General features: G+C 33.8%; 1 protein-coding gene across 1 annotated transcript in view; it reads left to right on the plus strand.

Moving 5' to 3' along the window:
• CFAP54 (cilia and flagella associated protein 54) overlaps positions 1-13,529 on the plus strand; it is a gene marked incomplete at both ends in the record, with an annotated part of 108,625 nt that overhangs the window by 10,847 nt on the left and 84,249 nt on the right. Inside the window, 11 exon segments of the mRNA XM_084305897.1 lie at positions 1,453-1,624; positions 3,467-3,525; positions 4,849-4,992; positions 5,439-5,552; positions 5,644-5,745; positions 7,654-7,852; positions 8,680-8,775; positions 9,634-9,746; positions 9,863-10,031; positions 10,709-10,794; positions 12,400-12,534. Coding sequence (XP_084162023.1) covers positions 1,453-1,624; positions 3,467-3,525; positions 4,849-4,992; positions 5,439-5,552; positions 5,644-5,745; positions 7,654-7,852; positions 8,680-8,775; positions 9,634-9,746; positions 9,863-10,031; positions 10,709-10,794; positions 12,400-12,534 — 1,389 coding nt within the window.

The raw sequence follows: 13,529 nt of genomic DNA on the forward strand, positions 1-13,529 counted from the left end.
GTTTGCAGTTTATCATTTGCTATCTAAGAAGGAAAGTGTTTCAGTAGGTATTAGGGGAATGCTAAAAACACTAGATTTTATCTTAAGCAGTGCTTTGCTGAGTAGCTCTGTTTTTGGTATGTGGTAGATATTTTAAAATAAAGTAATGCAAGTAATGGCACAGGCTGCCCAGAGGAGCTGTGGATGCCCCATCCCTGGAGGTGTTCAAGGCCAGGCTTTGGGCAACCTGGTCTGGTGGGAGGTGTCTCTGCCCATGGCAGAGGATTTGGAACCAGGTGATCCTTAAGGTCCTTTCCAATCCAAACCATTTTGTGATTGTAAGTTACTCTTTTATCAAGAAGAACAAAAGGAAACCAAAGGCATTTCCTATGTATTGAGATAATTAAATTCATATTCTTTTAGTCAGAGTTAGATTGTACATAGGTGTGAAGAAATAGAGACAGTGAGCTTGCTTGAAAGTTGGAAGCAGATGTCATGATAGAAGAGCTACTTTTTATATTATTTCTTTTGTTTTTCAAATATATTTTAGCTTCTTAGAGAGAATATGACTGAAGCTGTGTTAATCAATATTATTTTGATTTTAAAAAAACACTTTGTAATTAAATTCAAAATTCCGGAGTTGGTTTCTCCTGTTTTCTGTATGTTTGTCTAGACCCTGAACTGATGATAGTGCCAGATCTTTTCATCAGTATATACTGAAAAGCCTGTTCTATAACTTGGCTGTTGGACAGTGAGATATTTGTAAATTTTCAGATATGAAATCTGGTTTGACAGTGATCTTTAAAACTGGAACTGGTAGCAATAATGCATCTTCTAGAAATCTGAGAGATTGATAAATTCTGAATGGCCTTTTTGCACTTACCTCATTTCCTCTCTTTTGCTTAGGTTTGCTTTTCCAGTGATGTACTCCAGACAAGACTGAGATCACATTAGGTTAGGTATTGCCAGGAAGAGAAGGGACTATATGTCTGCAATCCAATAGCAGAGAAAGGTGATCAGTGGGAGCAGGAAATATAGAGTGGGTGATACAGATGAAGTAAAATTAAAAGTTGCCTTAGTTTACAGAGGGGCCAAGAATTACATGCAGATCTTTTAAATACCAGTTTAATGTCTTAACCTTTCTCTCTACAACTGTTTCAACACAACTACTGCACTAGGTGAATTTTCATTCCGTGGGACAGTGGAAAATGACCCAGGCTAATGGTAAAACAACTGGTAAATCAACAAGGCCAATGGTAGAGCTGTTCACTTTCTCCATATTTTAATTCTCATTTAAATGTTATGCTGTTTTTGTTGTTGTTGTTGTTGTTGTTTTTTTTCTGGTATGGTTGCTCTTTTCACGTTCAATGATTTGTTGTACTTTACTGAAGGAAAAAATGGTAGGTCCATCTATTTTAAATGAGTGTGTATATATGTATATAATTATTTTACATATGTTTCCATATATTTCAGTTCCATGCTTTGCAAGAGAGGAATGTTTGTATATACCAGATGGTTTGTAGCAATGACAGAAATCTCCAGAACCAAGAATCCCTGCAGACTTGTTTTAATGTCTTGTCCTCCTTACGACTCACCATGCAAGTGGCTCTACCTCAGGAGAATTTCTGTTGGCTTATCTACAATGGTACCGCAGGCTCTCCATTTGCATTTCTCTGCTAAGCAAACCAATGGAGGGAAATTTTATATGTATTCTTTAAGGTCAATGTAGGGGTCATGAATAAATCTCTAGTTAGTTTTTAATTGCAGTAGTATTTAAAAAAAATGTTTCATATTCTAAAATAACAAATTTTTAATTATAAGTTTCTACAGTGTGCTTTTTTTTTCAAATGGACAGTTATAAAAGTAATAGCTTTTTCATCATAGCTGTGGTTTGAGTGTACTAATAAAATGAAATCTGACAGAGTAAGGGCATATTTTATAAAAAAGCTCTATTTATCAATAAAATATTTGTGTTAATGAGTGTTTTTTTTTTTTTTTTTTTTGAAAAGGGGATTGCAGGTTTAACTGTAGAACATGATCATCTGTCCATGACATTAAATCTTTGTATTTCTTAAAAATGTTCTCCAAGGCTGGAGTTAATAACCAAACTCTTTTAAAAACTACCACATTACTTTTAAATAATTTGAATTTCTGTGTATGATGTTAGTGTATATAAGTACTTGGATTGGGAAAAAATTGAGGCAAAAATGGAGCTTCTGTGAACTAAATACAGTGAATGGTGTATCAAGATTTTTACTTCAAGAAGAAAACCTATATATATATATAGAGAGAGAGCGAGAAAGGCAATGCTGTTTAGTCAAAAGTTTGGTCTATTATTTCATTCCACTATGGTCAATTGTTGCAATATAAATCGAGAAAATAGTTTGATTTAATTTAATTAAAAAAAAACCACAAACTGGTATTTACTTTCTCTGAGCTATAAACAGTTGAAATTCTTATCCTTGCTTTCCTGGGACTGCCATTACCATCATTCCTTTTGAGGCATGTTTTTTGTTTGCTTCAGTAGGAAAAAAACCTGTAATTAAAATCTGATCACCTGCCATTCTTATGTCCATCTACCTGTGTGACAGGTCACTGTACCATGCCTAGTCAATAATGATTTTTTTTTTTATCAAATTAGAAGAAGACATTAAGTAATGTCAGATTTTTTTTCCAGCTCCCAAACATTTTTCTGCAATTTCTGGCAACAGATTTTGCGTCTCACTACATTTAACTGACTTTAAAAAATTCTTACTAATGCTTGCTAATATCTTGCTTATTGGAATAATAATACCCTTCAGACTATGACAGTTGACATTGTGATACCTCCTGCTGCCACAGGTGTCCCTTTCTGAACAGTCATACAGAAAGAATAGATTTTATTATTATTATTATTTTTTTTCCCTGGGAACTGTAGTGTCTTTTATACTTCTAGGGCTGATTTTTTGAATAGCAGTTTTGTGACCTAGCCTACATTAAGTAATTTTTTTGACAGGATTTTATTTGTAAGTCACTTTGATGCTTTTGAAAATTCTATTCACTATCAATTTTCTTTATTCAATTATCCTACTGAATATCAAATGATAGTGTTGTCTGCCAGAACAGTACCATGACAGACTGAAAAAATCCTGCAAGGTAAGGTCTGTGAAAAGAGGTAATATTTTCAGAGGCTGGCATCTGGGGATTAAAAAAAAAAATCTCTATCAGTACATTTAATAAAAATTCAATATAGTGTATTTTAATATTTAGTTATTTTATGATGCTACTTTGTTTTGTAGTTACTTTTGAAGTTAACATCGCTCAAGAATTTGGTGGTTTCATCTTATTTGATTTCAAAACAGTTACATAAAGATTATTAGTTTATTTTTCAGCCTCTGGAAATAGCCAAGATACTGAGAGGAATTTTCAGTTGGTTAACATGACAAATTTCACATAGGAATATAAAAGTTATATTATTTTTTATGTATATTAATTTTATTTTTTACAGGTACAATTCATATTTACACCATATGCAGACATTTGATGATGATAGGTCAGTCTGCTAAGGTATGGAAAATAAAGAGAAATATTTGAAAAATGTACAGAAGATTGGACAATGCACCTGTATTTTTCATAGCACTGTAGCCTGACGTCTATTTTACTGTCATTGCCAGTAACAGCACCTGTCACAAATTAACAAAATATCTGGACGGCAGTGGCCAATTTAAAAGCTTTCATGTCTTGGTGCCTCTGCTCCTTCCTCAGCCATGGGATGGAGCTCAGAGCACAATGCCTCACCAGTCTGTGAGATGGAATGTCAGACAATTTCACAGGGCCCTGGATTTTTTTTTTTTTTTTCTTTCCTCCTTCCTGGGCAATAGCTCGGTTGCAATTGGACTTCTGTTTCTTGAAATCTGGAGATATACTGACACCTGGTGGCTACGTTTTTAGATGCAAATACATAAAAATGACATGGCCTTCCTCCCCGCTCCCCTTTTTCTTTTTATCTTTGTAATTTTTGTCTTAGCTTCTTTTTTTCCTCTGTTAAAACTTGCACAGAATCTGAATCAGCCTATATTTGGTTTCTTTTCTTATTAGTTGCTTATATCTGTTGTTCGTTGAACAAGAGAGATATCTCTACTTTATCTGACTGAAAACAGAAGTGATTTAGCACCTTGTTTAACATTCAGGTTTTTCTTATATAGGGTACAGAGGAACTAATAATAGGTATTTCAGATTATTTTAATTTAAATTAAAAATCTGTAAATTGATTTAAGACTGAAATTGTGCAAATTTAGTGCACCTTAAGAAACAAAGCAAATAGAAGGGGAAGATACTGTTCCATCAATATAGCAGGGCTAATTCTATAAAGTGAGCAAGTGCTGAAATGACTATCTTGGGAGAGATATAAATGCCCTAAAATTAAGAGCCAATTGTGTAGTTCCTTGGTTATAAATTGATCTAAGTGCAGGCTGTCACCAAAGGAGGCAGACTCTATTGCATCCCAAATCAGCTTGTGGATCTGGTTGAAAACTAAGGAAAAAAATCACTATAGCTGACACAAAGGAGAGGGAGAACTCTCATAATAACAGCAGATGAGAGGGGATGGCAGCAGTGCTTTCTGGTGACAAGTGGGCTGGAATGGTTAAGGTATGTCAGAGGCTAAAATATAATGCTTGCCCACAGTTTCAGATGGAAAAACGATAATAAGCAGGGAGAGTGTTTTGTAGTCAACAAAATATTTTAAAAATTAATATAGATTTAGATTTTTTTTTTTTTTAATTTGTCTTACCAGAAAAATAAGTCTTCGTATGTGTTCCTAAGTGATAGGAAGTGTATTCATGTAGTATAAAAAAACGTTCAGTTTGAAACTGGACTTCTTTATTTCAGGTGCTGGAATACTTACTTTGGGCGAGTATATGTATGGAATTATCCATTCCACTCTTATCTGTACATTATTTGACATGGAGAGCCACTCTATATGCTGCAGTTTCTCAGTGTTATTTTGATTGTCAAGCCGGCATTCATGGAGAGGTATCCTGATTTACCCTATATAACCATAATTTCAGATGCAAATAAGTGGGAAATAAATATTTATTTAAATATTCCTGATTGTTTCCAGATCATATGCATTTAGATTTCTGCCTGTATTCCAAAATTTAACTGTAATGTTGGGTTGTTTCAATACGTATATGAATAATCAATTCAAAGTTAAATACATCATTACTTTGTATTGTAATAATAGTCACAGATTTCTAGCATTAAGTTGTGATCAATCCCCATGCAGATATACAAAAGACATTTTGCAAAGGTTTTCTTTTCCTTTTCAACTATTGCTCATGACCTGGCTTCCATTGCAGTCCTTTGCAGTTGTCTGAATTCAAGAATGATGTGACTCTGAAATTACACCCCAACAATCAGAATAGAAAAACATAGTATCAGTTTCAGTTTTGTTTTTGTTTTTTTAATACTTTGGACAGGTATTTGCTCGCCGTGGTCTGATTAAAATTGATGAACTGAAGCAATTAGAAAATATCAGTTCTTCTCAGGAAAATTCAGAAACGAGAAAGATTTTTAGAGAGGCCACTCTTAAGGTATCATTTTGAAATTAATTATTAACAGTTACAGTAGCTACAATCTTTATGAGCAGAGCACATAACACAGTTATTTTTTCCTTTGTGCCAGATGTCAGTAATGATTTTCAAAAGAGCAGTATATGAATCCAGAAGAAAACCAAAAAACTACTTTCGACCTAAGTTAAGAGTTAGCCTGAAAGAAGCACAAAATGTAAGTTTAACATTTTGTATAATCCCTATCTTTGTTTACTCTTTGCAGGTGATGAGTATATGATATAATTCTGCTTAATACACATAGTGCTGCTCACAAGGAGAAGGCTCTCATCTCTCAATTTCATAATTAACATATTCTGCATTTTAATGATAGATTAAACTTCAAAGGAGAGAAAATATAGCAATTAATTCTATGGGGAAAAATTCATTTTATAGCATTTTTTTTCTTTAATAGTTACATTAACAAAAAGAGAAATTTTGTTCAAATTCATACCAAGTGTATGTGGGTTTGCTTTGCTGTGTTCAATTACTGTGAAGACAAAGGGGGAACTTTGAAAAAAAGCTACAGTGTTTGTTTGTTTGCCTATGAAGACCACTTATTTTTCTGCAAGATACCATGAGTTAGAGAAAGGTATCCAGAATAAAATGTAGACCTTTAAAGAGGTAATTAATTCCCCTAAATATCACTAGTCCATTGTGTTCCTTTCAGCCATTGTTAAAGATGAGTGATCCACTGGTGTAAGAATTATTAAAAAAAAAAAAAAAAGGACTCTTCTGTGTGACTGTATTGGGCTTCCTTCCTTCCTTCCTTCCTTCCTTCCTTCCTTCCTTCCTTCCTTCCTTCCTTCCTTCCTTCCTTCCTTCCTTCCTTCCTTCCTTCCTTCCTTCCTTCCTTCCTTCCTTCCTTCCTTCCTTCCTTATTTAAATAAAATTGGCTGTATTAGGTTTATCAGAAATAACTGAGATTGTTCATTTGATAATTTAATAATAAAATTGTAATGAAGTTATACCAATATGCTACAGATACAATCTGATTGCACTGAACACTGCTTTTACATAACTTACACATCAAATCTTTATAGAAGATTATCTGATACCTTGCTTTCAAATCATTGACTTGAGCCATAATTGATAGTGCATGGCACAATGATTTTGTTCCAACCCTCACTTAATGAAAAAACCCTCATTTAATGAAAATTACCTGTTACCTAAGTTAGGGACCAAACCTAAGCATGTTCAAGACTAATCTTGAAGAGATTAGTCTTTTTTTTTTCCATCATATACACATCTGAGCTTGTCTTTAGATATTAATTTGGAAGCTAAAATAGAAGATGTGGATGCAGCAAAGTGAGAAGGAAATTCCCCCAATTTTGTCTTGTTAAATGTACCTAGAAACCATTCTGAAGTGTTTTTATTTGGGAAAGTGGTAAATAAATAGAACTGAAATGTTGATGGAGTAATAAGCCATGCTTGTAAATGCTGTGTCTCTGATTTACTTTGTGTGGTAGCAGTTTGGTTAGTGAAGTAACAATCATGTAAACAGGACACAGAAATAAAATGCTGAAATATTTTCTTATGTAGATCTCTGTCAATAGTGGAACAGACCAACCTTTTTTTTTTTTTTCTTGGTGTGTTGTGCCTTGCATGTTGTGTTTTTGTGTTATGCTATTTGAAAACATGCAAGTCAGTAAAGAGAATGACATTTTGCTCTCACTGAAGTGCTGAGCATCCCAATCTTTCTCTGATTTTCTGATAAGTGTGTAGTACTTCGCTCCTGATGATAAAGTTTGTATCGTTATAAGGAAAGATCTGTGTGATTTTGAACTGTGTGGCCTTACTACACTTTTACTCATAATTTCTACTGTTATATTTCCTAAGTGAAAAGACATACAGCAGTTGTGTGGTTGTTAAGAAATTATAAAACTTCTTAAGTACTGTACCCACTTAGCATGAGGCTTTGCTATGCCTTTGAAGCATGAAATTCATAACAATTTATTTTACAGCATATTATTTTCTCTTTTAAACATGTACTTTCTTTCTGAAGGAGCACTGTTTTGAAAGAAATCTTGCTTTTTTGTATCTGCGTTTAGCTATTACAAAGCTTACATTGCTTTTTCCTACTTAGCTGTCATGGCCTCGCACTACTACCGAACGTCTGCTGACAGAAATGTTTGACTGTACTGCAGCTCAGTTCCTTGCCATCCTGGAAGCTCTGTCTGATAGCAGTAGGCATGTGCTGCGCCCAGCTCCTCCCGTTCCTGATGAAATTGAAATTCGTGATGTCATTTCAGAGCTTTTTTTTGCAGGCCTGGAAATCCTCTCAGGTAACAGCATAAAGAACCAAAAAAAACGTTGGAGAGGAGCCCAGACCTCCGTTTTTTTTTTTTTTTTTTTTTTTTTTTTTTTCTCCTATAAGAGAAAGAACTTGCCTGAAGGCATATATTTCATTTAGAACAATAGCACCTGTCAAGGCAGACATTCTTTTTTTACCTTTATAAACTTTAAGATAAAGGGCCAAATTCTGTTGTCTGTTATATCAGCAATAATCTACAGTATTTCATACTGTAAGACCAGCAATAAGAAGTCAAGGGAAAGGGAGTGGATAGGAAGACATTAGTGCTTACAGTGTTTGCTTTCCCAAGGAACTGCTATGTATATTGAGGCCCCTTTCCAGGAAGTAGCTGGACATCTGCCTACCAATGGGAAGTAGCAAAAAAATCCCCTTTTTCACATTGCTTGCACATACAGATTGTGCTTTTATGTATTAAACTCTCTTGATCCTTATCCACAAGCTTTTCCATCTTACTTTCTCCTGTCCTGTTGAAGAGAGGAAGTGAGAGAGTGGCTGGGTGGCCATCTGACAGGCAGCCAAGGTCAATCCACCACAATGGGTTTTGATTTTTATTTTTTTTTTTAATTCACTCAAAGATAGATATAAAACTTGAGAAAAACATTGGACTTGAGGATTCCTTCCAAAACGTCTTTGCTAGGCTATGGACTAAATATAGCTACAGGTAGAAAGATATTCTGTTAATAAAAGAATCTATGGAGACTAAATACACTTCAGAATCATATTTACATGATATTATTACTGGCTAATTGTACTATAACAGGTCAAATAGACTGATGTAATGAATTGTCTGTTTTAAAGGTGGAATGAGCACTACTGGTATTCAAGGAAGTCATTGCACTGATAATTTTGGTACAATTAATGCATCATCAACCCTTCTGCAGTTGATACTAACAGGTAAACTAGCTCTCAGTTTTCAAAGGACCCAACAGTGCAAATGCTTAGTGAGCAGAACACGTTAGGAGCGGTTGTATTCATAAAGAGATCGCAAAATGCTCTTCTCTTCAAGTGAGATATACATTCAAAAATAGAAGTGAGATGTGGTAACAGAATGGTTGCCATAAGCTTCTTGGAGATCCTTGGACCAACCATTGTGCTGCTTCAGAAAATGAGTAATTACTAAGTCAATGTATCTTTTAGCTGAGTGACCATGTGCCCAGCTAATACGACAACTGTGGAAATTCTTAGGACTGTAGGACACTTCTGAATATAATAGCTAAGCCATATGCTTAGAGATCCAAGGATCAGGAAGTCCCTTTTCTTCCTTACTGTGGTTTGAATAAACTTGAAGCGTGAGAAAATAGACACCCTAGGTGTACATTTCATATTTTCTAATACAGTAATGAGAAATGCTCAGCCATCTTGCAAGAAGATGTTTATGTTTCTATTCATTATTTTTTAGTAAATTGCTGGGAAGAAGTATTGCTGTGGGAGGATACCCAGATTTAAGCTCTTTCTGCAGGAGGGAGGACTAAGTCCTTGATAACCTCTACACAGGAACATTACTAAGTAGTACAGCCTCTTTTGAACGTAACAGGACACTGCAGATACATCATTACAGCAGTGCATAAGTGGAGGCATCACAACAAAATAATGAAGCTATTGTATTGTAGAACTGTTAAATCCTTCAATATGTATACTGACTACAGTTTTCTCTTTGCTTTTATAATACCCAAATTATCGCTTAAATTAAACTTCTGAATACACCTATATGTAAAATATTAAAGACTAAATATTTTTTTGTCATCATTGCAGAAGAAAAGGGGGTGCCTGGAGATGCTGCTGTGAAATTTATAAAATTAGCTTTCAGCTATGAGGAGTGGGATGTGTTTGATTCTGCTGTTGAATTTGTTACTAATTTTCTTCAGGTAATCATGATGCTAATTAGACACTCTTTGTGTAGCCTTTTCCTTTGTGGGTAAGGAGGAGTATTCAATTTACGCATTTTTAAGACAAATTTCCATTCATTGTTTCTGTCAATTAGGCTCAAGATGACCCAAGATGGAAGAAGGCAGAAATGGAACTGAAACTTCTGACACTAATGCAACCTTTACTATTTCCAAGAAAATTTAAACGTGGCTTTTCTGTTAGTGAACCTACTACCAGAGAAGCTAGGGTGCCTCGTGGTTCTGATAAGAAACAAACATTAAGAAGTGAGTGTTGTTCAGTTATAACTGTGTTTGCATTTAAAATATTTTTGCAGCAACAAATTATGTTTATTGTTTGGAAACTATATTATATGGTGCATACAGTATTCTGTGAAAAAAAAACAAACAAAAAACAAACAAACAACAGCAATTGACAAATTGCAACTTACTGATTTTTGTCCAATTTTCATTTGCCAAATCTGACTTTATACTGTTTTTCTCAAATGTGAAATGGCCTGATTAGATATGCATCTTGTTACATGCAAAGATGTAAAATGAATGAATGTATTCAAACAGGTTTTCAGGAGAAAAAGTGAAACAGCTATATTTGATTTTCTTTTGCTCTTATACTTTTATATACTTGAATATACATTTATTTAAATTTTCTTGCCATCAAAGCAAGAAAAAATTATTGAATTAACTAATTTAATTCTATGACATTCCAAACAAAATTCAAATATCTGGAAAAAATTCTATTACAAAAAATAGCAATGTTCACTTTTCACAAAAAGTGAGTAAACATGGGAATATCTGTCCCCTCTGAATTTACTATTTCTTAACCACATTATCTGCTGGCATAAATTTGTAAGTGAATTCACTGAAATGTGTTCAAACTTAGGTTTGTAACTAGAAATAATGTCTTGCTATTTCTTTCTTCCCTTTTTGATAAACGTTGAATGTAGAGGGTTCCTTAAAGTATGGAGAGCCTTCTCACGAACTTACCATTTTGGCAACAACAGTATTTTCCTGTGTCTCCACATCTAAACAGGTATAACAGAAGTAGAGACATTTCTGAATTAATTACTTAATCTGTAATGAATGTGCATTATTTAAGACCACAGGAATCAGTTGCATTTACAAACTACAGCTAAAAAATAAAATAGTGAAAAAGAAAAAAACATACCTCTAATATGTAATCAAGTTTTGATTATAGTTTTTATTTATCTTTATAATTTATATTATTTTATTTATAATTTTATTGGAGATTTTATAATTTTTTTGGAGATATGTAATCAGGCTACAAACTTTTAACAGATACTAAATCAATTTGGAAAACCATAGACTTAATTACATGTTTCTACCAATCAGAAATCATACTTCCTTCAGTATATTTGATTTAGGTGGGCAAGAATGCTCATTTCTGCAATATTTATACAAATGAGAGCCTAAGGAATGAAAATGCCTTTATAGCAGCTGTATGCCTTCAGTTAACAGTACATTCTCACAGAAAGCAGACTAAGAAGCAGCATCAACAACAAAACCAAGAAGAGTGGGACTTACCTGCACTGAAGTCTCTACTACAAAATAACACCATTCTATATCTAATGGTTTATTCCCAGAATAACCACTTGTAGTTTACTTACTCAGTCTGAGATTTTCCTTTATTTGCCACCATGAGGAAAAAAAATACAGTTAGTTATAATTTGTTTTCCAATAGTCTAAAGAAACACATCCTTAGGAAAAACAAAACAAAACAACAAAAAAACCTTCTGCTAACATGTTGCATGTCTTCACTGCAAAATTAATTCTTCCGCACTTCCCAATATACATAAAATCCTATACTCATGTACTTACAGATGCATGATAGTATGGATATAATGGTCTTGAGTTTCATTGTACTTGGGATACTAGTCCAACTCTGGTATAAATGACAGCAAACGTGTACTGATCCTTAATCACTGCTTAGAAGGTGTTAACACAGTGTAGATAGGCTCTCTTGCCTTTTAAGGTGTGTTAATTAGGAGGTTAACTGCATGAAGTTTTCAATTTGTTAATTATTCTGTTCATAAGGTGTAGATATGTTTTAAAACTTCTTTCAGTTGTTAGATATTCCACTGCAACCTTTTTTTTCCGTTGTTCTTCACTGCTACTTCATCTGAGATGTACCAACAACCCATGGAAGTCCTTGCTGTCAATGCAAAATCAAGCCTTCTAATTTAGATCTCCTTCTGCAAATATTTAAATACTCAAATAAAACAATTCCCTAGGTTAATATACCTGTTAAAATACATTCTAGTTTTCCCAGAATGTGTTGACTATTATAGCATTTCACAGATACTTAATGTCCTCCCCCACGTAATTTTCATTTCACTGCTTTCTTTGCCTGTATGACTTCTAAAAGCTCGACAATAAAAAAGGAAACATTAATAATAATAAAAGCTGCTAAACCCATATTGTCAGGAAAAGAAAAGCTTGGGTGGTCTACCAGAAACTACTTTAAAAAAGCATGTATTTCATAAGCTTTCAAAATGTTGTCACCCTTATAATGAAGATAAATATGATACTGATTTATTTACTTACTTTGAAAACTTTTCAGTGCTTATGTACATACCTGTTTCTACAATTATGTTTTTTTTTTTTTTCTTTTTTCCAGAATATGCAACCTGACAAAGAAATACTTTTTGATGTAATAACGTTTTTGTGGCAGAAATGTAAAACGGGACTTCAGCAAATCCAAACAAGTGGAAGTGGATACTTTAGATGTATCCACAAATACAAAGCTTGCAAAGTACTTCTTTATTATAATGTGTTTCTCTTAATATGAGTTTTGTCCTGTAGTAAAGCCAAGATAATGGTGGTCTCCAGTCTAAGTACATTTTCATATGGTAAAATGCAGATAAATTGAATTCACTGAAAATGTGGATTGTACATGCACTCTGAACAGAATGCGCTCCTATATGCCTATCAAAATATCTCTTACCTTTTTCCAGTAAAATAACCCACTGTCTGCCAGTGGGGCATCACAGAAAGAAGCTAAAATAGTGAAAGCATTTGGGCTTGCTGTGAGAAGCAGCATTTTGTGTGTTGTGGTGGAAAGCATGCGTATAGTTCAAGAAAATTTCCTAGATAATTGAAAACAGTATCAGAAACCTTACAGCTTAATAGAAGGGAGGTGGATGTTAACAGTATTTGGCCCACTTGATAGAGCCACAGCCTTATCTTGAACTTTTCCTGAGACTGTAAAGCTATTGGTGAAATGTTATCATGTAAAGGATAAGTTAGTAGTTTCACAGGGCTACCAGTAAATAGTTGATGTAGACCAAACAGTTTCTGGAGGAGTGTGTTTTGTGACCTTGATCCCTATAAAAAAAAATGAGATTCACAAGAATGTAGCTTATAGTTAATTTCCTCCGCATGTACAGTAGGAGCATTCAGGTCTCTCTTACGCTGTTTAAGTGGGAAGAGATGGGCAAAGGAGAAAGGTACATGATCATATCTACAGTAACTCTTACTGCACTATGACAAGATACAAAGGTTGTGCTGGTAGGATGTTCTTTAACCTTTCTAGAATAATAAAAAATAATTGATTTTTAAAAGTAAAGAAAGAAAACAAAACAAAAACTGTGTTCTGTCTAAAGAAATAGAGTGGTGGCATTCAAAAAAAAAAAAAAACAACAAACACAAACGAACAACAACAACAAAAAAAAACAAGTACAGGAAAGGAGTTGTGGTAAGGTTTATGATTTTTTTTTTACTTTTTTTTTTTTTTTTGAGTGCAAAAGT

Source organism: Netta rufina (assembly GCF_964035555.1).
Source record: "Netta rufina genome assembly, chromosome: 1".
Lineage (NCBI taxonomy): Eukaryota > Metazoa > Chordata > Aves > Anseriformes > Anatidae > Netta > Netta rufina.